This window comes from Panthera uncia, chromosome B4 (assembly GCF_023721935.1).
Source record: "Panthera uncia isolate 11264 chromosome B4, Puncia_PCG_1.0, whole genome shotgun sequence".
Taxonomy (NCBI): Eukaryota; Metazoa; Chordata; class Mammalia; order Carnivora; family Felidae; genus Panthera; species Panthera uncia.
The window spans coordinates 1,014,934-1,036,515 of NC_064809.1; the positions used below are offsets into that span (position 1 = coordinate 1,014,934).

The following is a 21,582-nucleotide window of genomic DNA, read 5'->3' on the forward strand; positions in this document are numbered from 1 at the left end:
GTCTACAAAACTGAGGGAAGAAAAGATGATCTAAATAAACTGAGACATATACTGTATTCACAGATTGGAAGGCTCAACATGATAAAGATGCCACGTCTCTCCAAATTGATGCGCAGATTAAACAATTCCTATTAAAATTCCATGAAGATTTTTGTAGATATTGGAAGGATTATTCCAAATTTATATGGTAAGGGCAAAAGAACTAGAATAGCTAAGACAGTTTTGAAAAAAAATGATAGTAATCACTAAATGATTTCAAGACAGCATGGTAGTCACGACTGTTGTCAGCAGGGGAGCGTGCCTGTCCCAGGCAATGGAGCATCTGAATCTTGATTCTCACGGTTGTGGTTTGAGCCCCATGTTAGGTGTAGAGATAGATAAATAAAACTTAAAAAACAACAACAACAACTTACTGGCAGAGAGAGAGATCTATAGATCAGATGAACAGAATAGAGAACCAAGAAATAATCCACCTGTGTATAGCCGATCAACGTTTGAGCGAGATGTCAAGCTTTCTCAATTCAGTGTAAGATGGATGGTCTTCAACATGTGCTCAAATAATTGGATACCAGCAAAAACAAGAAAATCCAAAACAAAAATAGCCCTGGATCTGAACTTTGCACCTTAAAAGTATCAACCCAGAGTAGCCTGTAAATTTAAATATAAACTATACAACTATAATTTTAAGAAGAAAACAAAATTTTTAGGAGATAGGATTGATTAAAAAGTATTTAGACATGATTCTAAATGTATGATCTATAGGAGAAAGGTAATTGACCAATGGGATTTCTTCAGAATTTAAAGGTTTTGCTTTGTGAAAAACCCTGTGGGGATAAAAAACAAATTACAAAAAAAAAAAAAAAAAAAAAAGTTATAGATTGGGAGAAACTATTGGCAACACACATACCTGATGCATAACTCATGAAGAATATTTGAAGAACTCTCAAATCTCAGCAGTAAAATCCCAAAGTCCTATTAAATGGGCAAAAGATGCGAGGAGACATTTTACTGAGAAAGATGTTTAGATTGCACACAAGCACAGGAAAAGATGTGCAGTATCACCAGCCACTGGGGAAGTGTGAATGAAGACTGTAACAAGATAGTGCACGCCTACCAGAGCCGCTAAAATTAAACACAGTGACCATACTAAATGAGGATGCAGAGAATAGAATGTCCTGTATTGCTGATGGGAATATAAGAGATTATAACTGCTTTGGAGAATGGTTTGGTGGTTTCTTAAAAATACTAAGCATGGTTAAACATCGAGTTACTGCAGTTCCATTCCTATGGGTGTACACAGAGAAATGAAAACACAAATGCACACAAAACCTACACGTTATCATTTATAGTGGCATTATTCATAATAACCTGCAAATGGAAACAACCAAATGTCCGTCAACTGTTAATAAGATGTGGTGTGTCCGTACAGTGGAATATTTGGCAATAAAAAGGAATAAATTACCAACACATGCTATAACATGGGTGGACCTTGGCTAAGTGAAAAAAGCTAATCATGATAGATTAGGCCGCATATTGTAGGAACCCATTTATATGAAATGGACAGAACAGGCCAATTTGTGTACAAAGTAGATTAGTGGTTGCCCAGGGCTGAATGTGGGGAATGAATTATATGATGTGTGAGTTAATATCTCAAAATTTTTTAAAAAACTAAACATACATTGATCATATGTCCCAGAAATCTCACTCGTGGACATTTATCCAAAAGAAATGGAAACTTACATTCACACAAAAACCTGTATGTTATTGTTCATAGTAGCTTTATTTATAATAGTAAGAAACTGGAAAGAACTAAATTTTTTTTGAAACAGATGAATGGTTACATTATAGTACCTCCGTGCTGTGGAATACTACCCAGCAATCAGAAGGAAGTAACAGTTGGTACAGGTAACAACTTGCATGGATCTCCAGAGCATGAAGCTCAAAACTTGAAGAGGCACATACTCTGCTTGTGTTCCTAGGACATTCTCAAATGACAGAGGAGATGGATGGCTGTGCAGGAGAGCTTGAGAAAAAAGTGGACACTTGGAACCTTTCTTACAAAGTGAGGCAGAGATGGAGAGGGTCAAAGACGTTGTCAGTAAAGAAGGGAGGTCCATGAATATCTTAAAATTACATAAACTAATAGATATACTGGGAGAAGGAGGGATCTGTAAGAACACAAAATGAGCAGGTCATGTTCTAAACACAAGTTACAGTTGAAGAAAGAAACATCATGTGTGAATAAATAGATTACTTAAAATTAAGTAACAGGGTTGTGATATTGGGATGGGGAATCAGTAGCAGGAAACAAGTAGATAATGCCCAAAGTGGGTAAGTGAAAATGTTTATATTATGTAGAAATTTGAATGATGTCCAGATTTTTGCTGTCTTATGGCAGCCCCGAGCAGGTGAGCATGTGAGGTGTGGCTGATTCCCTTTGAGACTGCACCTGGGGGTGCCTGGGTGGCTCCGTCGGTTAAGCATCTCCAACTTCGGCTCAGGTTATGATCTCATGGTTCGTGAGTTCGAGCCCCGCGTCGGGCTCTGTGCTGATAGCTCCCAGAGCCTAGAGCCTACTTCAGATTTTGTGTGTCCCTCCCTCTCTGTCCCTCCCCCTGCTTACACTCTGTCTCTGTGTCTCAAAAATAAATAAATGTTGAAAAAAAAATTTTTTTGAAGATGCAGCACCCAAATGGAAATACCTGTTAGTGTTTTTTACGTTGTCTAAAGTGATAGTGTTCTATTTATTTTTGTAATTAAAATTTTTTATTTTAGAGGGAGAGTACGCACTAGCAGGGGAGAGGGATGTGTGGCGGTGGGGAGAGAGAGAGACCCACCGAACCATGCAGGCTCCATGCTCAGTGCAGAGCCTGATGAGGGGCTCAATCCCACAACCCTGGGATCATGATCTGAGCCTAAACCAAGGGTGGGACGCTTAACCAACTACGCCACCCAGGCGCTCCTCAAGTGATAGTATTTTAAACATAGTTGGCTAAATAAATCATCAAAAGTGATTTCACCTGTTTTTACTTTTTCTTACTGTGGCTGCTAGAAAATTTACAGTTAAGGCATGTGGCCTGTGTTGTATTTCTCTTGGACAGATTGCTCTAGAATCTGTAGTCTAGACCGTGTGATTAGAATTGGTTCTCTCTGGGGAGTAGGCAGAGGCTGGGGAAAGTTGGTTAAGGGAGAATTGTTTAAGCCTGTCTTTGCTATTTGATTTTTTTTTTAAAACTTAATGAAACTTGATAAAAAATTACCTCATTAACAAAGGCTGTGGCCTCTGTCTTAAAACACATTACTTTGTCACATTGTAAATTACATGGTAAATATTACCATAGTAGAGAGATTTGGAATTGAAAGTAACAATGGTCTACTAGTTTCCTTTATTCCAGTTTGTCATATCAGAAATAAAGTCCTTGCTTTTCCTGCTCTTGTTCAGCTTATTGCAGGAGCGACTGGGACATCACCTTCTAGAAGTAATGCCCACAGAAAGCGGGAGTTGCTCCACTGCTCGCCAAGCAAAACAGAAACGCAAATCTCATAGCCTTTCTATACGAAGAACGAACAGCTCGGAGCAGGAGAGGACGGGTCTGCCAAGAGAAATGTTAGAAGGACAAGTGAGTTGGTTGCTGATCGTGTTTTCAATGTTCCAGAAATAGTCAAATACATACAGGTCTCCAGAGTAGAGAATAAGAGTGTGTTACCAAAACAAAACAGAACCAGCTCCCCTTCCCTCAATAACTGGGAAAAACAGCGGTGATACATAACAGCCTGTACAGAGACACGGGTGGCTAGTGTGACTGAGGAATTTTTAAAATTTTCCTTGATTTACGTCTGAATTTAAATAACCACACTTGGCTGCTGGCTACCGTATTGGACAGTGCAGGTAAACAGTCTAGGATACGTTTTTTAATTTGATTTACTTATATCTCTAGTGGTGAAAATCCTGCAGTCGCCTTTGTTAGCGTCTTCTGGAGTTCACTCGTCAGGGGTAAATATGTTCTTTGCTCGGCCTTCTGAGTGCCCATCCTCCATTGTGATGTAGATCAAGCAGGTAACTGCATCTCAGGGTGACCCTTTGTGGGGCTGTTCAGAGTCCGCAAGCTGACCGGTCCGGCTGCCGCACCGTGGGGCCTTCGCCTCGGTGGCTTCAGCAGTCCCTGGACGGCACCTGCCTGTTGGCACGGCTTCCCCGCCGGCTGGTGTGAGGTGCGCGGGCCGGTGCCGCGGCAGGGTTGCCAGCAGCTGGCATGGTAGGTGTGGGTGGAGGGATCTGCGAACCACGGGCCAGTTACCCGTGGATTCTATTGGGACGGTGGCCCTGCACTTTGTGGACGAGGTTACGCCTATTTGGGAGCAGTACCAGACAGCGCAAAGGTAGCGTGAACGTGCTGCGGCGGTACTTTTACCTTCTCAGAGCTGTGAACGTGGGGTGTGTAGGAGTGCGGTGCTCGGCCCAGGCACGCGGGGCGCGTAGGAGTGCGGCAGGCCCGCGGGGCCCGGTTGTGGAGCGTGGCTGAGTCTGCATGTGCCTGGGAGCGAGGCCTCCTGCACCCGTGATTATGCTGATGTGATGGAGTGACGTGCACATGAGATCCTTGCTCAGTCACAGTAGCTTTTCTGTCCTCACGTTTCTGAAATGGTCCCCGCGGTTCAGCACCTCTCCGTCGGGGTCCGTGAAGACGAATGGCACCAGTAGGCTGTCCGGGGCACTCCTGTGGCTCCGCCTGCCTGGTGGGAACGTTCTCGTTTCACTGCCCGTTTCGCTTCCTGATTGTAGGGTGAGGCTGTCGCTGCCATCCCAGTTTTGTCTCCAGTGGCAATGACATTCGACGTTAAGACGCGTTTACTACTCAAGTAAATGTGATGTTTCGGTTGTTGAACGGTAAAGATCTTAAGGGACTGTGGGTGTAGGTGAGCAGGACTCGATGCACGTAGATGTGGCCTTGGTGTGGGAGTCAGAACGGCTTCTCACCAAGTGCCCGTGTGAAGGGGACCGGCCACACGAGGGTGCGGGAGGAGCGTGGCACGGAGATGGAAGAGCGGATGCGAAGGCCACGAGGCAAGGTGGACGGCATGGCGAATGCTACTGTCGTGGTTTATTTTACTTTCACTGTTATTTCAAAATCTTATTTTTATTTTTCATATTTTTCATTGGTATTTTAGAAGGGTGTTGAGGGAGGCCATAGTACCCATTCTGCCAAATTTCAGGTTTTTTTTTTTTTGTTTTGTTTTAAAAAAAAATTTTTTTTTTTAACATTTATTTATTTTTGAGACAGAGAGAGACAGAGCATGAACGGGGGAGGGGCAGAGAGAGAGGGAGACACAGAATCAGAAGCAGGCTCCAGGCTCTGGGCCATCAGCCCAGAGCCCGACGCGGGGCTCGAACTCACGGACCGTGAGATCGTGACCTGAGCTGAAGTCGGACGCTTAACCGACCGAGCCACCCAGGCGCCCCCAAATTTGTTTTTAAACATGGCTTCGTATATAGTTTTTATTGGCTTGTCAAATTTACTGGAACATTATGTGATTTCAAAACATATTGCTGAAATGTTTATGTCATTAGAGATCATTTTGCTTAGAATTTCTGTCTTCCTGAGAACTTAATCTGAGAAGTTTAATAAACATCGTGTGTCCTTTTTTTATTTGCAACTGACTAAACATCAGAAAGTTTGTGCTGCACGGAAACTTGAAAAGTCACTTACATTGGTGGCAATTAAGTACTGAAACATTTTAGAACCATTACGAGTTCCGTTCTGGAAATACTCTGAGTGTGGGGTCACACGAACTAGCACGTCGGGCCGTGCTCTCTGGAGAGGAGAGTAGTGTAGACTGCGTGGGCTCCCCACGACCAGCAGCGTCCAGAAAGTGCGTGTGTGTGAGCATGGGTGGGGCCGGGGATGCCGCCCAGTCACTTGTACCTCAGACTTCTGCAGAGGCGTTGCTTCTGCTCATGGACTTCCCATGAGGCGTAGAGGAGACTCCAGCTGTGCAGAACACGGGGGCAGGCGTGCAGGCACGCGTGGCGTGGTGCTCCTGGCACTTACCACATGGATGTTCTCCTTTAACAGACACCGTTTGCTCTTACCGGTCCGATTTCTCATGTTTCCCTCCTCACAGTCTTGTAGGTGTTAGGAGATGTCCAGGATTTTGTCTGAAGCACCGTGGATGGGAGAGCTCTCTAAAAGCTCTTCTGTTAGTAGGTGGCTTATTAAAATTAATTTATAATGTCACACGGTAGAACTTTAAAGACTGTGCATGATGAAACTGCATTTATGGGAACTGTCTTCCTTCTCTACAAATGTGGAGGTTTTTGAATAAGGTAGGCTTGTTTCCTCCCTTGTAAAAGGGAAAATTATGTTATTTTGAGGAAGTGCTTGTTCTTGAATCCTGTATCATGCTGGATAGCCATTTATATCATTTCATCATAGTTTCGTACGTAGAAATGTGGAACTGTGAGTTCTGTAAGCATTTTACGTATAAGAAATAATATATAAAATAAGAATTTAAGAGAAATGAGAATTCGCTTTGGAAAAGAGTTTCTTATTCATTCATTTTAAACAGAATCTTCCTTTTTTTTCTTCAGGATTCTAAGCTGCCTTCCTCGGTTCGCAGTACACTTTTGGAGCTGTTTGGTCAAATAGAGAGAGAGTTTGAAAACCTTTACATTGAGAACTTGGAATGTGAGTATCTTCTGTCCTAATAAGCTTTTGTAAAATTTTGGGTAGACGGTCACCACTGTATCCATTTTGTGTTCTGTAACACACATAGTGGCTTCGAGTGACCCAGATTGATTACCTTACAAGTCACCGGTGGGAACTATGGGGGGCCCCTCCCAGCAGACTCAGGTCAAGGCCTTGGCAGGGCTGTGCTTCTGGAGGTGAGGGGGAGGGTCTGTCTTTTGCTTGTTTGAACTGTGGCAGATTTTCAGTTCTGTGCATCGTGAGGACAGAGTCCCGGTGTCTAGAGCCTGCCTCACCCCTTGCCTCAAAGCCCTTCCACCGTCCGTCTTCGAAGCCTTCAGTGGTGAGCATCTCTGAGCCATTCCTAAGGACGTGAGGGAAGGCTGGGTCATTGGGCCAGGCAGGGTGACCTCCCCGTCAGAGGTCCCTCGCTGTAGTCACACCTGCAGGGCCCCTTAGCCATGGGGCTCACGTGCTCACAGGTTACCTTTGGGCTGGGTAGCATTCTGCTGGCCACACTAGCTCATTCAGATGGTGGTTTTATGAAAAACAAATGCTTCTTATAACTATCCCTATACAAAGTATACTGTAAATCGAGAAATTATTGATTCATGTTTTCCTTTAAAATATACTATATTTTGAGAATTTCTTAGTATTATCTGTTCGACTTATTTTAAAGGTCAATCAGAAGTATCTATTTATCTATTATTTGTTTATTTTGGAGAGAGAGAGCGTGTGCGCACGAGCTGGGGAGGGGCAGAGAGAATATCCCAAGCAGGCTCTGCACTGTGAACACGTGGGCTGACGTGGGGCTTCAACTCATGAACCGGAAGATCGTGATCTGAGTCGAAACCAACAGGAGTTGGACGTTTAACCTACTGACCACCCAGACGCCCCAAATCAAAATAGTTTTTAAATTAGCTGGGCTTTAGTTTTTATTCTTAGATTTTTTTTTATAGAAGCAGTGCCTTCATTTGCTTAAAGAATCAAGCAGTATAGGGGCTTCTGGCTGGCTCCATTGGTTGAGCGTCTGATTTCGACTCAGGTCATGATCTCCCGGTTCTTGGGTTTGAGCCATGTTTTGGGCTCAGTGCTGACAGTGTGGAGCCTGCTTGGGATTCTCTCTCTCTCTCTCTCTCTCTCTCTCTCTCTCTTTCTCTCTCTCTCTTTATGCTCCTACCCCACTTGAGCTCTCTCTTTCTCTTTCAGAAATAAACTTAAAAAAAAGATTCTGTGTCTCGCTCACTCTCTTCCTCTGCCCCTCTCCTCTGCTTATTCTCTCTTCTCTGTCTCTTAAATAAAAAAGTATCAGTTGTAATGATCAAAGCATTATTGAGTTTCTGTTGTGATGTAAGGCCTTATTAATATTTTATGAACTCATGTAGTTTGTTCAAGAAAAACTGTAGGATTACAAATGACTACTGCTGGATGTACTTTGAGTTGACACAGTCTCGTGCTGCCTGGCTTTGGTGGCGCCCTGCCTCTGTAAGGTCTGCTCAGAGCCTTTGCCCTTACCCTCTCTGTCACCTGACCCGGCCCCTTCGTCTCACCATAGCCTGAGTAGAGGGTACATCGTCCTGGCAGGTGCACAGCCTGGCTTGGGGGGGATGTGTGGCCAGGTTATGGTCCTGCTGCCTCGCTGTAGTGGCTTGTGCCCTCGGCTGAATCCTGTTCCTTGGCCACGTGTCATTCCTCAACATTGTGGCTGGAAGACAGCCCTGGTCCCGCAGACCTGTTCCGGAGGAGAGCATAGGCACAGGTGTCTGCTGATCGCCTTCTTGATGACCGATGACCTTCCTCTTCATTCTTTCCCTGTGGTTCTGAGACTTTTGTGACTCTCCTTCAATTTTTTTCAAACTAATTCTTTTTTTTTAAATTCTTTTTTTAATGTCTATTTATTTTGAGAGAGAATGAACATGAGTGGGGGAGGGGCACAGAGAGAAGGAGACAATTCTTCAGCAGGGTCCAGGCTCTGAGCTGCCAGCACAGAGCCTGACGCAGGGCTCAAACCCACGAACCGCGACATCGTGACCCGAGCCAAAGTCGGACGCTTAACCAGCTGACCCACCCAAGCGCCCCAGATTTTTAATCTTTGTTACATAGAATCCTTACTTGGCGCTCTGTGGCCCCACGCAGCCATAGTTATGTTTTGTTGTATGCTTTTCCTCCCAATTTCAGTGTTCTCGGCTAGACTGTAAACATTTCACTGAATTTTGGATAGTATCAGGAACATGTTTTTAAGTGTATAGAATAAAGGACAAAGGAGATGGCCTACCTTGAGGTCCAGGAGCCCTGCCCGTGAGCCCTGGGGGCGCAGTCTTCCCAGTGTAGGGAGAGCAGTGGTTCTCAGTTTGTGAGAGGTGTCGCAAGTATTTTGAGAAGTCTGCGAACCTAATATTAGGGTATTATTCATGTCTGTGTTTAGATAATACTTACACATAATATTTTTACACCCTCAAGTTTTGGAAGCGGTGAATATGTTTCAACGTAAAAGTTCACGTCTTACCTTTTTGAAAAAACCTTTTTATTCCCAGTGCGTAGGGAGATTGAGACTCTTAATGAACGTTTAGCTGCCGAAGGACAAGCGATCGATGGGGCGGAACTGAGTAAGGGCCAGCTCAAAACAAAAGGTAAGGGTGAGCGCTCCCGACAGGACTGCTGACACGTGACATGTGGGGGAGATTTGGGATTTCATGAAGGACGTGGGTTTGTTTGCTTGCTGCGGTCAGCAGTGCTTGGGACCCGTAGTCAGGTGTGGGTGGGGGCGGGTGAGGCGGAGAGGGGTGCCAGGAAGCTTGGCGTCTTGTTCCAGCTGTGCTGTCACCTCCATGCCAGCGTGGACAGATGGACCCTCGGGTTTCACTGTCTTCCCGTTGGCAGTGAGAGGTGGGGTTTGCTGTCCAGTCTGTCCCAGCTCTGAAACTCTGCGGCCCTGACTGTCGATTCTCTGTCTCTGCAGCCAGCCACAGCACCAGCCAGCTTTCTCAGAAGCTGAAGACCACTTACAAGGCCTCCACCAGCAAGGTACGCAAGGCGCTGGCTCTCGGGCCGCTCATGTGGTATTTGAGGTGTGCGGACGTGTACCTGAAGTTGCATATTTTCCAATTATAAACATGTAACAGAGAAAGAGGAACTTCTGCTGTTTCGAAAACTTTGATTTTTAAAGGGAATATCCTAGATCTGTGAGATGGCCACAGCATATGGACACCTGGACACTCCCTCGCCCTGGTTCCTGTGAGAGTAAAAGATACGCATTAGTAGCTACAGTGTCTTTTTGGAGGGAAAATACATTTTGTATTGTTATTTGGCTTGATACAGAGGCTCTGAATTTGGAGAAAGGTAATGGAGTAATGCAGTGCACCACAGGCACGTTTTCCGCCACCCACTGATTTTCTCTCATTTTCTGAGCATTATCCAGATGTGAAGGTCTTGTCTCCAGGGCAAATAGGGACGTATGTGGTATTTTACTTCTTTAAAAATAATCTTGTTCTGACCTTCTTAAAGTGGCAAGGATTTAATTATTTGGGAATAAGTTTGTCTGTGAGGGAGTACTGCTGTGAAGTAATATTTTGAAGTAATTCTATGTGCGTTTTTACTGTGAAGCATTTTGAATATACAGAAGATAAATTAGTTACCCAGCCTTAATGAATGTACATTCCTTTTGCTAAACCTGAGGGAAAAGTTGAAATTTGTGGTGAGTCTGCTGTGATGGCATAGTTACTGTCAACTCTGTTTTTCCAGTTCGTCCCTTTGAGCTTCAAGTTATGTAGCATGACATCCCCAGCGAGATTAACTACAAGTAATAAAGCAGATCCAGTCTTGCTGCTGTTTCTGCTTATTGGAAAACTTTGTTATTTAAAAAATACAAACATTGATTACATTTTCTTGTGTTTCCTTTGATAACTCCAGAGTATAAGTGCTTAGTTAAAAAAATTTTGTTGTTATGTATTATCTAGCTTATTAGTTTCTAAGTTTTTAATAAATTAACATCAGAGTTTTCTTTGAAATGTATTGTGAGACTATGTTCTTGCTCGTCTTCTTGTTATATTATCTTAAATTATACTGTTTATTCTTGTGGACACAGCTTATGTGTACAATGTATATGGTCTTAGAATTCAGAAACTTTCTGACCATTTCTGAAGTAGAAGATGAACAGATTGTATAAAGTTGTCCCTTACTAGGAATAGTAAAATACAAGATTTGGACAAAGGGAAGGTTATATATAATAATACTCTGCTTTAAAAAAAAAAACGTATTAGATATAAAGTGCCCTTTGTTTTAGATACTAGAAACTTATCTCAGCGTATAAGAAACATATTAATGATCTTTATTGTGCACACTGAAGAATAATAACGTAAGATGTTACCTGAAGGTTGAAGAATGAATCTGATCCCAGAATACATTCTGATCCGTGCCGTAGTGTGTATTCTTGGCAGTAACACTGAGTGTGTGTGCAGCAAGGAGGCCTCGTTACTTGCCTCCTGACTCAGCCCTGAAAGGCAAGTAGTGTGTACGTGGTGGGATGGTGGGAAACGCACGTGCGTTCAGCAACCAAGAGGTCTTCCCTTCCTGGGTGGCTGAGGACAGGTCGCTGGTGTCTGTCGGGAGGGATGCCGGACCGTCTAACGTTAGAGAAACTTGTGAAAATGTTCACACGTGTTTTTACAAAGATAAATAGCTCACGTTGTGAAAAAAGCCCTTTCTGGTCTTGTTGGAGTAGTTTAGATTGGATGCTAATGAGAACGATAATTAGGGTGACAGGTGTAAGCATCACTTTGTCATTTTGTTGTGCTTCTCTGTCATGAACACTGAGTAATTCAGTCTTTTGTGGGGCCTCTTCGCAGTAGTGAAGGGGTCAGCATTTTTAAAAACAAAGAGTTAATAGGTATTCAGAGTGTAGTGGGCATTTGGAAACAACACGTGACGTGATTTGTTACGGTGTCGATGAGCTGCATGTGCTCTGCTTCCAGAATTCCGCCAGAAATGCGGTTGCCATGAGTATTGAGCGGTGACCTTGTGTGGTTCCTGGCCGAGCGGGGTGGGTGAGGGAGGAGTGTGGTTCCACTAGTTCATTTCTCCTCACAGTGACGTCTGTGTCACACACAGCAGGAGGCTTGGAAACTGAACCGTGCTGCCACTTCCTGTGGGGCAAGCTGTGCACGTTCCTAACCGCTGCGTTCTTGAACATCCGAATGGCACCTTGCGCCAGCAAAAGCCCTTTTCTGTGTTGGGAGGGACGGTTCTGCTAGTGTGGGTGGGGGAGGGGCTTTCAGAAGGAAAAAGAAGACGAGGAGTTTGCGTTTGTGCAAGTCCTTTGGTAAAATGCAGACCGAGTCAGATGGAGCCTGTCGGTATTACTGCCGGAAGAGTCCGTCTTCATAAACATTTCTAGTCGCTCTCTGCAGCGGAGGATGGTTTGAACGTTCATACCCGAATTGATGGAACAGTGGACTGTGTTGTAATGTGTTTATACTAAATAAGAATGAACTTTGATTCGTTTTCAGGGCTTCGCCAAATCCGTGTTCCAAATAGCTGTTTAACACCACTGATTTTTCTTTTTCGTTTGATTTTACAGTGTCGTTATTCTGATTAATCTCCATTATTCTGATTTGCTTAAAAGCTGAAAAGCCATTCCTTTTCTCTGAGAACAGTTTAAAAAGCAAACTCTGAAGAGTTGTTTGTGTTTAATTAGTTTCTTGCTCACGCACTTTCTATTTTTCCTTGTAAGAGAAAGTGAGACTTGTTTGCCGTGTGTATCGTACGAGACGATGCCTCACCTCGTGTGCACCTTTGTGGTTCTCCTGTCTGTTCCCGTCAGACTGTGAGCTGCCCGAGGCCAGGGCCTGCTGTCGCTCTGTGTGTGTCTCCTGGCGCAGCGCCGGCACCGAGCACGCGCGCAATAAACACTGTTGGACAAACCTCATCTGTTAGAAGTGTCGTCTTTGGATTCCTCCCCACCTTGGGCTCTTTTCCTCCTGATAATACATGGTTGGTGTATAAATGACCAAAAATGGGAAAAAAGGAAAGTTCCCCAGTAATAAAAGGTAGTGTTAAGGGTGTGGGTATACTTTCCTGGCTTCTTCATGTCCTGGTAGCTTTTTTTTTTTTTTTAAAGAATTTGGAAATTTTGTCTGCTGGTTTGGATTTGTGGAAGACACTCGCAGTGTGTAAATAGGCCCCTCTTCTTCGTCACGGGAGGACACACGTGGTTTGTGGGGGGTCGGGGGTCTTCTGAGGCCTTAGGACGGCCTTCGTTGTTGCTTTGTGACACCCAGCTGGAGGGATGCTGCTGTTTGCGCTTTTGTTGTGTGCCCTTAATGCTTTAAATATCCTGTTCAGGGGTGTATGACGTTCAACACATCTTTTTCCGTTTTACCTTTTTTAACTTAAAAACATTCGGTCAGTAAATCGTCTACAATGCTCCTTCCCGTCATGGTTTTAGATCGTCTCCAGCTTCAAGACCACCACGTCGAGGGCCGTGTGCCAGCTCGTGAAGGAGTACATTGGCCACAGGGATGGCATCTGGGACGTCAGTGTGGCGAGGACACAGCCCGTGGTGCTGGGCACCGCGTCTGCCGGTAAGTCCACAGCCAGTCGCTCTGCTTGTCGGGCGTGACAGCCGGTGCAGATGACTCCCTGTGGGGTGGGTGGCAGAGTTGGCCCTGGAAGCTGGTGGGAGGCCGAACAGTCCTTGAAACCAAAGCAGTTGGCCTTGTTGTGCTCCGTCAGGCCTTGCTGCTGTCGGCAGGTGTGACGTCAGGTGTCCGGGTGAGCAGGTGCTGGCTCCGTGATTGCGCTACCTGTGTTTACGGCAGCATAAGGTAGAATGTCTTTTGAACAGGCGAGGTACTTTCTTGTTACAGTCGAGCGTGTGTCTGCTTGAGTTGTGAGGTACGGCCCAGGGAAGGGCTGTGCGGTCTCTGAAGGGGGCTAGCTGTTCTAGGATTTAGGTGGAGGCATGGGTGCTGGCAGCCCTTTTAGCCTGTGGGACTCCTGGGGCAGGTGTTAGAGACCCTTTTTTCTCATTAAAGAAAAGATAGGTTTTGAAAGCTGTCCAAGGTGCGTAACCTAATAATACCCTTTCCGACCAAAATTAGTGAGGTTAAAAATGGTGCTCACTTATTGAAAATGATTTTTCCAGGTACTTAGTAGATTGTGCTTTTTTTTTTCTTCTTTAAGTTAGTTTTGAGAGCGAGAGAGAGTGGGGAGAGGGACAACGACAGAGAGGGAGAAAGGATCTGAAGCAGGCTGTGTGCTGATAGCAGAGAGCCTGATGCCGGCCTTGAAATCATGAACCTTAGATCATGACCTGAGCCGAAGTCGGACACTCAACTGACTGAGCCACCCAGGTGCCCCACTAGATTCTGCTTTGTTTTGTTTTTGAAAAAGTTTGTTTATTTATTTAGAGAGAGTGAGTGAGAGGCAGAGAGAGAAGGAGAGAGAATCCCAAGCAGGCTCCATGCTGTCAACACAGAGCCTGATATGGGGCTTGATCCCACAGACTGTGAGATCATGACCTGAGCCGAGATCAAGAATCAGAAGATTAATTGACTGAGCCACCCGGGTGCCCCTGATCTGCTTTTTAATAGAAGTAGAAAATTTTACAGCAGATAGAACCATGAATGAAGAAAGTTGACTTGTTTAAAATTATGTTCACTTGTGAGCACTCCCCAGGGTTGTAGAAATTCCCTTACAGTTAAAAAGAAAGAATGAAAGGGTCTGTTTCTGGTATCTCTGAGATCTCGTTTGGATAATTGACATTTATTTTTCAGATTTTCTATTATGTAAGAGGAAAGGCCCAAACACATACGTATGATCTCAAATAATTTGTAACTGGAGTTTTGCATTTATTTACTGTGTGATGATCTGGAAAGTGTTAATTCAACAAAACAGTGAAGCTGTGATGGGTTAGAAGGACCCTGGCGAGGTGCAGTCAGTGTGACCATGTGCCATGAGTCCCAAGTCCCTGGGTATCTGTTTGCCACCCCCTTGACCCGGGACAGGTCACCCACTTCTCCTGTCTTGGAAACGCGGTTTCTGATCTAGAGTCGGAAGAGATACTAGTGGTAATGTAACTTCTCACTTTCATTTGAAGACTGTAGAATTGGTGGTGGGTCAGTCACTCCTGTTCTTTGGATCTTGCAGATCACACGGCCCTGCTGTGGAGCATAGAGACAGGGCGGTGCCTCGTCAAGTACTCAGGCCATGTGGGGTCAGGTGAGTGCTCCGGGGCGGGCTGTGCCTTGTGCTGGGAGGGCACTGACCTGGCTGCCCACCGGTTGGGCCCTTGCGACGGGCGTGCCGCCTCTGGCAGGGAGCCTCAGGAAGGGACCGCTCTGCTGCCCTGCACGCAGAGCAGGACCTGTCTGCGCTTCATTTACGGGCGCCTAGAAAGCCACCTGTCGACAGCTTTGGAACTGAAGTGTGGACATCGTCTGCGATCGTGTACTCGTTTTAGAGGTTCTCTTTCGGCGTGTGCTCTGCACATGTCAGGGCCCAGGGAGGGATGCTGTGTATCCCGGGCTTCCTGCCGCACCTCCTGTCGCTGCCGGTACGGCCGCTCGTCCCCTCCTGTGAGCCGCCCCTGCATGCTCCCTTGTGTCCTCCCGCGTCTCTCTCACTTCCCTCCGGGCGCCTGCTGTGCTTCCCTCCTCCTGGCACGCCCTCCACTCCGGTGCCTGTCGGCTGCTTCCTCGTTCACTCTCCCCTGCCCAGCCGCCGCCGCACCCCTGCCCTTCGTAGACGGCCCGGGTGTGCCTGCCCTCCGCTTCTTGGGCTTGGGTGCCAGCCCTTCCCTGGGTGGGGGACGCATCTTGTCCTGTCTGGGCTGTGACCCACACTTTCCCCTTTTTTGGGGTTTCGTTCCCACGGGGTCCCTCAGCATGTGTCTTCAGTCCGCTGCGGGATGGTGCCCAGGCGGGGGAGGCAGTGCTCACGGCGCAGGGAGGCACTGTGGCTTGTTTCCTCCGCATGTTTATTCCTTGAAAGCGTTTATAAAACGAAACACGTGCACATCATCGGAAAATTCAGAGGGTATTAGCCAGCCCGTGTAGATAGTTACAGCACTTTGCTCCCTGCCCTCTACTCCATTTCACTTCCCTGAAGGGAACCAGTGTCGACAGCTTTACGTATTCTGCTCTTTTCTTTCATTTTTCAAGTAGTCTCTACCCCATTGTGGGGCTCAAACTCACGACCCTGAGATCAGGAGTCACACGTTCCTCCAGCAGAGCCAGCCGGGCACGCCCTTCTTCCGTTTTTCGAAATAGCCTATTTTATTATTTCTGAGTGTTGGAGTTTTAGACAAGTGCTTCCTCCTGCTGGAAGGAGGGCTGTCTCCCTTGCCTCGGATGAGGTCCTCCAGTCTTGTCCTCACCAAGTGGCGACAGCACAATTCTCGTTACTCATGGCTATGTGTGTATTGTTCACAGCTGCTTGTAACGTGCCTTGTTTTTTCTTCCGCCTGGTTTCTGCATCCATCCCTGACTCATCCCTGTGCTCCTGTGTGACGTGCCTTTCCGGTGGCCATACTCGGTGCGGCATCTCTGTTCCTTTGTTGTCCCTTCCCTGGAGCTTCCCCTCTCGCTGGACGGCCTGGGCGCCCAGCTCTTCACCGGCCACCCTGCGCACCTCTCTCCCGTGTCCTCTTGCCCCAGCACGTGGGGTGCACACCGCCCTGGGCGTCAGGAGGCTGGGTGACGGGAGGTGGAGCGCTGATGTCTGGCCTTCCCTTCTGGGGTGCTGTCCTCACAGACACCGTGTCTGCCTTGCTCGTGTCCTGGCTTTGGTCTTTCCACTAGGTGGTGTTGCGATGACGTGGCCAAGGTCCCGTTAACCTGAAGGGTGTGGCAGGTGGTTTGCCGTGTGTGTTCTGCCTCGTTCTGGCATCACCTGAACAGAGGACCCTCCTGTGCCTCGTCCCCTCTGCCTCAAGAGTCACGTGCCGGGCTTCGTGGCTGCCCCTGCCCGACCCCCAAGTAGAGCCCTCTTGTGCGGGGGATGGTGCTTCTTCCTGTTGTTCTTTTATGTTTATGGTAAAGTTAGGCACACAAACCATTTAAAGATCGGGTGCCTCTGAAGCTTGCTGTGAAGAACATTGGTCTCTGGTGGCCTCTCCCTTTCTGCTCCCGGTGTGGCCTCTGGGAATTGAGTTGGCCTCGTGTTGGGGTGCTGCGCATCTTTGGAGAAGGTGCTGGCGGGGCTCACCTTCCTGTTCTGCCTCAGCCACGGTCAGCAGACCCTCTGCCGGGGGACGGGGCTCAGTTTTGCTGCCGCCCGCCCCCTGCCGGGCGGCACCTGTGCGCACGTGCAGGCCCGTCTCCATTCAGTGGCGCCGTCCCTTCGGTGAGCTGGCGCACGGTGTGCATGTTGCAGCTGTGACGGTCGTGAAGCGCCTGCTGTGTGCCGGGTTCCCGGCCGAGTGCTCCGCACGTGCTCTTTCATGAAGCATGTGTCATGGCCGTGAGGGCCACCTGTGGCACTGGTGGCGCGTTGAGGTTTGCAGGGACGTCGAGGCGAGAGGTGGCCACGGAGCTTGCCGCTTGCTCCTGGCCCTAGGGGCGTCCTGCCGTGTGTGCATGCGTGTGCGTGCATGTGCACAGGGTCGTGACCGCTTGCTGCCGGTGCTGAGGAGGCTGTGGTGTCCACCTGCTCCTCCCACACTTACCCGCAGTCTACACTCGCTGGACTTTTCATTTCCTCAGGAAAAGAGAATTCCCAGTGGTGTAGCTGGCGGAATCTTTCTGAAAGAACTTGCTTCATTTTCTGGAACTTTCTGTGCACTCTGTCCTGTCGTGTGTTCGCTGTGTGGGTGTGAGTGCTGGCTCCCTCGCAGGGTGGTCCCAGCTGCCAGGCTCCGGCCTCTGCACACTCTGGCTCCTTCTTCTGTGCACCCCACTCCTGCTCCTTCTTCCTGCGAAGCACCTCGGTCCTCCCACAGCTGGAGGAGGGGACCGTCCGTGTGGATCCTGACTCTCTCCGAGCTGGCGAGGCCTGCCGCCTCTGCTCCCGGGGTCTCCTGGAACGGGACGGGAGGGAGGGTGGGGAGTAAACAGTGTCCCTGCTGTGGTCTGTCCCCACCTGTTGTCATAAGTATGGTTTCTCTTTCATCCTGATTCATTTTTCACTCGAGAGGACTTCCTTGTCTACAGAAAGAAGTAGATTATTAGTGTTGTTTTTCTGTATGTCTTATATGTCAGTAATTTGATCATTCATGTTCAGTGAGTTTTTCATGCATCTCTGCATTTATTCTTAGGTTAATTGGGTGGGAGGATCTAATATTGAAATTAAGTTTTTTTAATTCTTAAAGTTACCTTGTAATGCACGTTGTTATGAGAAACGATGATATGTCGTTATTTTATACCTGTTTTGTAATGTTTTTGTTTTGCAGTAAATTCTATCAAGTTTCATCCATCAGAGCAGTTGGCTCTTACTGGTATGTTGATCTTTTTCTTCTTTATTGAAGAAAGTTATAGATAATTTAAAAATAGCCATAGTCGTTCCTTTCTCGTTGGTCCCTTCCGTAAAAGTCAGGTCATCATTTTGTGAAATACTTGAGGAATGGAGGAAGGAGGACACATCAAGTGGCACTTGCTTCACCTGTAGTGTATTGTCAGGTGAGCTTGGCTCTCCCGGGAGACTGCACGTGACCCACCCTGAGCTGGTTTTTGTGAAGCCCTTGGTGGTTGCCCACTTTTCGCTCGCACCACAGAGGGAACTTGGTTTTCTGAACACCTGTCATTACTGCGAGTTCCTAATCCTGCGTGCATCTGTAACAGAGGAGGGCAGAAACAGTAGCCCAGGTCACGGCAGTCTGCGGGACCAACGTTTTTCCTCCTTTCTGGGCGCTCCTCAGTGGTGGCCGCGTGGTTTTGCCGTGATTTTATGTAGTAGTTTGTACAACAGCTTCATTGTTGAACTGAGGAGTCTTCCAGTAAAATTGTCTGAAGACTCCTGTGACTTTGGGGGACACTGACAGTAATCTCTAGGGGTAAATGTTTAGAGAGAGTGGAGGTCAGCAAGCTTTTTTTGTAAATTATCGTAACTAAATGTTCCATCTTTGACAGCCACATGGTCCATGTCACAACCACTCAGCTGTGTTAGTGTGAAAGCAGGAGAGGTAGTGCACGGGTGAGTGGCTGTGGCTGTGGCCCGTGGGCCAGATTCTGCTGACCCTGGGGTAGAGGGTGAGAGTGGGGCCACTCAGGTGCTTTTCCATGTGAGCAGAATATGGTGGGTCTGAACAGGCCTCGACCACAGCTAGTTGATGCCCAGGTAAACACGTGGGGAATAAAGTAGGTGAGAATTTTCCACTTCATGAAATCGGTGAGTGATTGTGAGGAGGGAGGGTGGGGGGGAACAGTGATGGCCAGAGTTGGGGCGAGGGGGGAGGGTGGGGGAGACCGGTGATGGCCAGAGTTGGGGTGAGGAGGCAGGGGAGAGGCATGCTCGATGGAGGTTTGCACGCGGGGCAGGAGAGCTAGCAGGGCAGGCAGTGAGCTCGTCTGACAACTTGAGAAATGTGCCACTGTCCACACGTGGCCGCTTTGGGGAACCTCTTAGCCACAGAGGGAAGCGAGGTTCAGATAGTACCTTGTGAGGGCAGCTGGAGATGCCCGCCCTGCACGTCTGTGTGCCCTTCCCCGGCCCTTCTCTCTGTCCCATGTGCACAGCACCTGGCACACCTGGCCGGTGGCAGTAAGGCCCCAGACCCGCGGGGCCCAGCAGGCTGTGAGCCCGCTGATGTCGGGCGCAGGGGAGGACGTATTTGTGTGGGGCTCCACTTTTCTGAGGTACTGTTCGGTGTACTTAGCTTCGATAGATGGACAGGATAACCTGTACTTGTGAGTGTTGCCTGAACCTTCACAGCTTTTCACCGTAAAATGAAAGGAGGGGGTATTTTTAACCACCATCTTAATTGTGTGCATTTAGCCTGTTGTCAGCAGCATCACGCAGTCTCAGAAGCGGCTCTCGATCATTGAGTTACAGAAGTCTGAGGACGCTTGGCCAGAACCTAGCAGAAAGCATCTTATACCTGGTGTGCACTGTGGGTAATTGTGCCCTGATTTCTGTCCTCAGCTTCTGGAGATCAGACCGCCCACATTTGGAGATACGCCGTCCAGCTGCCAACGCCCCAGCCTGTTGCTGACACCACTGTAAGCAGCACCTTTACTTACCATGAAAGCGCCACTTGGGGTATGTTGTAGGGTTCTGGACACTTGCAAAGTTTAGGCCAAATTTATATGGTCTCTTAAGAAAAAAATTTTTTTTAAATTTTTGTTTATTTTTGATAGAGGGAGCGTGCGAGGTGGGGAGGGCAGAGAGAGAGAGGGAGACACAGAATCTGAAGCAGGCTCCAGGCTCCGAGCTGTCAGCACAGAGCCTGGTGTGGGGCTGGAACCCATAGACTGCGAAATCATGACCTGAGCCGAAGTTAGATGCTCAACCGACTGAGCTACCCTGGCGCCCCCAAATTTATATGGTCTTACAGACTGGATGTTTGTGACCCCCCTTTAGAGTTTGAAGCCCTAACTGCCCCCCAGTGTGGCTGTATTTGGAAGTGAGGTACTGAGGCTGGGGTTCTGTTGGCATAGCATTAGTGTCCTTCCTCAGACACCAGTGAGCTTGCATGTGTTTCCCTTCCCTGCTGTACCTGGGAGCTGCCATGTGAGGATGTAATGACAAGCTGGGAAGGTTTGCACCAGAAACCGAATAGGCCGCACCTTGATCCTGGCTGCCCGGTCTTGGTGTTTTGTTCTGGAAGCCTGAACAGAGGACAGTGTCGAAAGTGAAGTTCCCTGTTTATATATGTGTGCATGTATGTTCTCGCCCCCCTTTCCACAGCTAGTAAAGGTTGGCCATCAGTATTTAAAAACTATACAATTAGGTCACGTTTCTTAACGTTTTATGTTTTAGACCACAAGTCTGTCTTTCACGTAAGCTGAACTGGGGAAGCCTTGGTGGCTCAGTCGGTTGAGTGTCAGGGTCTTGGTTTCGGCTCAGGTCATGATCTCACAGGTAGTGAATTGAAGCCCCACGTCAGGCTCTGTTCTGGCAGTGCGGAGCCTGCTTGGGAGTCTCTCTCTTCCCCTCCCTCTCTGCCCCTCCCCTGCTCTGTCTCTCTCTCTCTCAAAACTAAATGAATTAAATAAACAAACGTAAGGTAAACTGTGTAAGTCAGTGTGTGTGACGTCATCTTCAAGGAGGTAAAGGTAGGTTGTTGACAGCAGGTTGCATATTGAGAAGAAGGATGGGTGGATTTAGACCATAAAGCCTTCAGTTAGCTTTTTTCCGCTCGGATGTAGTTGTTCCCTTCAGCCCAACACCGTTTCTGGTCACACAGAGGCCTCGGGTAGCCTCCTTGCTTCCGTCGCAGGAGAGCTGAGGGGTCACTCAGCCTGGCCCTGTGCTCTCACGTGGGCGGACACGGCGCCGGGTAGCGCGGAGCTGGGGATGCACTGTGGCCGGAGTCGCCAGGAGGACGCCACTTGCCCTGTGGCCATGCTGTTTCCGCCTTGGAGTGTTGTGTTATTTGTTTCTTTCTTTGAAACGTTGTAAACATTGTTCTCTTTGGAGATGGATTAAGTAATTACAGTGATGAGTAGGAATTGTCTTCAGTGGGGAGATCTAAAACAGTTCGTTTTTATTTTTATTTTTTGAATGATTATTTTTATTTTTTAATATTAAATTTATTGTCAAATTGGTTTCCATACAACACTCAGTGCTCATCCCAACAGGTGTCCTCATCAGTGCCCATCACCCACTTTCCCCTCTCTCTCACCCCCCATCAACCCTCAGTTTATTCTCAGATGTTTTATTTAAGAGTCTCTTATGGTTTGCCTCCTTCCCTCTCTGTAACTCCCCCCCCCCCCCCCCCCCCCCCCCCCCCCCCCCCCCCCCC

At 47.6% G+C, this 21,582-nt stretch overlaps 1 protein-coding gene across 7 annotated transcripts in view; it reads left to right on the forward strand.

Moving 5' to 3' along the window:
* WDR37 (WD repeat domain 37) overlaps window positions 1-21,582 on the forward strand; it is a 79,148-nt gene that overhangs the window by 11,455 nt on the left and 46,111 nt on the right. For 4 of the 7 annotated variants that reach the window (XM_049626765.1, XM_049626763.1, XM_049626769.1 and 1 more), the window contains exons 2-9: window positions 3,443-3,620; window positions 6,590-6,686; window positions 9,221-9,316; window positions 9,646-9,710; window positions 13,129-13,264; window positions 14,832-14,903; window positions 18,073-18,117; window positions 19,761-19,837. In XM_049626765.1, the coding sequence (XP_049482722.1) occupies window positions 3,483-3,620; window positions 6,590-6,686; window positions 9,221-9,316; window positions 9,646-9,710; window positions 13,129-13,264; window positions 14,832-14,903; window positions 18,073-18,117; window positions 19,761-19,837 (726 nt within the window). In that variant the 5' untranslated portion in view covers window positions 3,443-3,482. Of the gene's footprint in view, window positions 1-3,442; window positions 3,621-6,589; window positions 6,687-9,220; window positions 9,317-9,645; window positions 9,711-13,128; window positions 13,265-14,831; window positions 14,904-18,072; window positions 18,118-18,211; window positions 18,299-19,760; window positions 19,838-21,582 lie in introns of all 7 variants that reach the window. The other 3 variants (XM_049626766.1, XM_049626764.1, XM_049626767.1) reach the window with 2 other exon arrangements.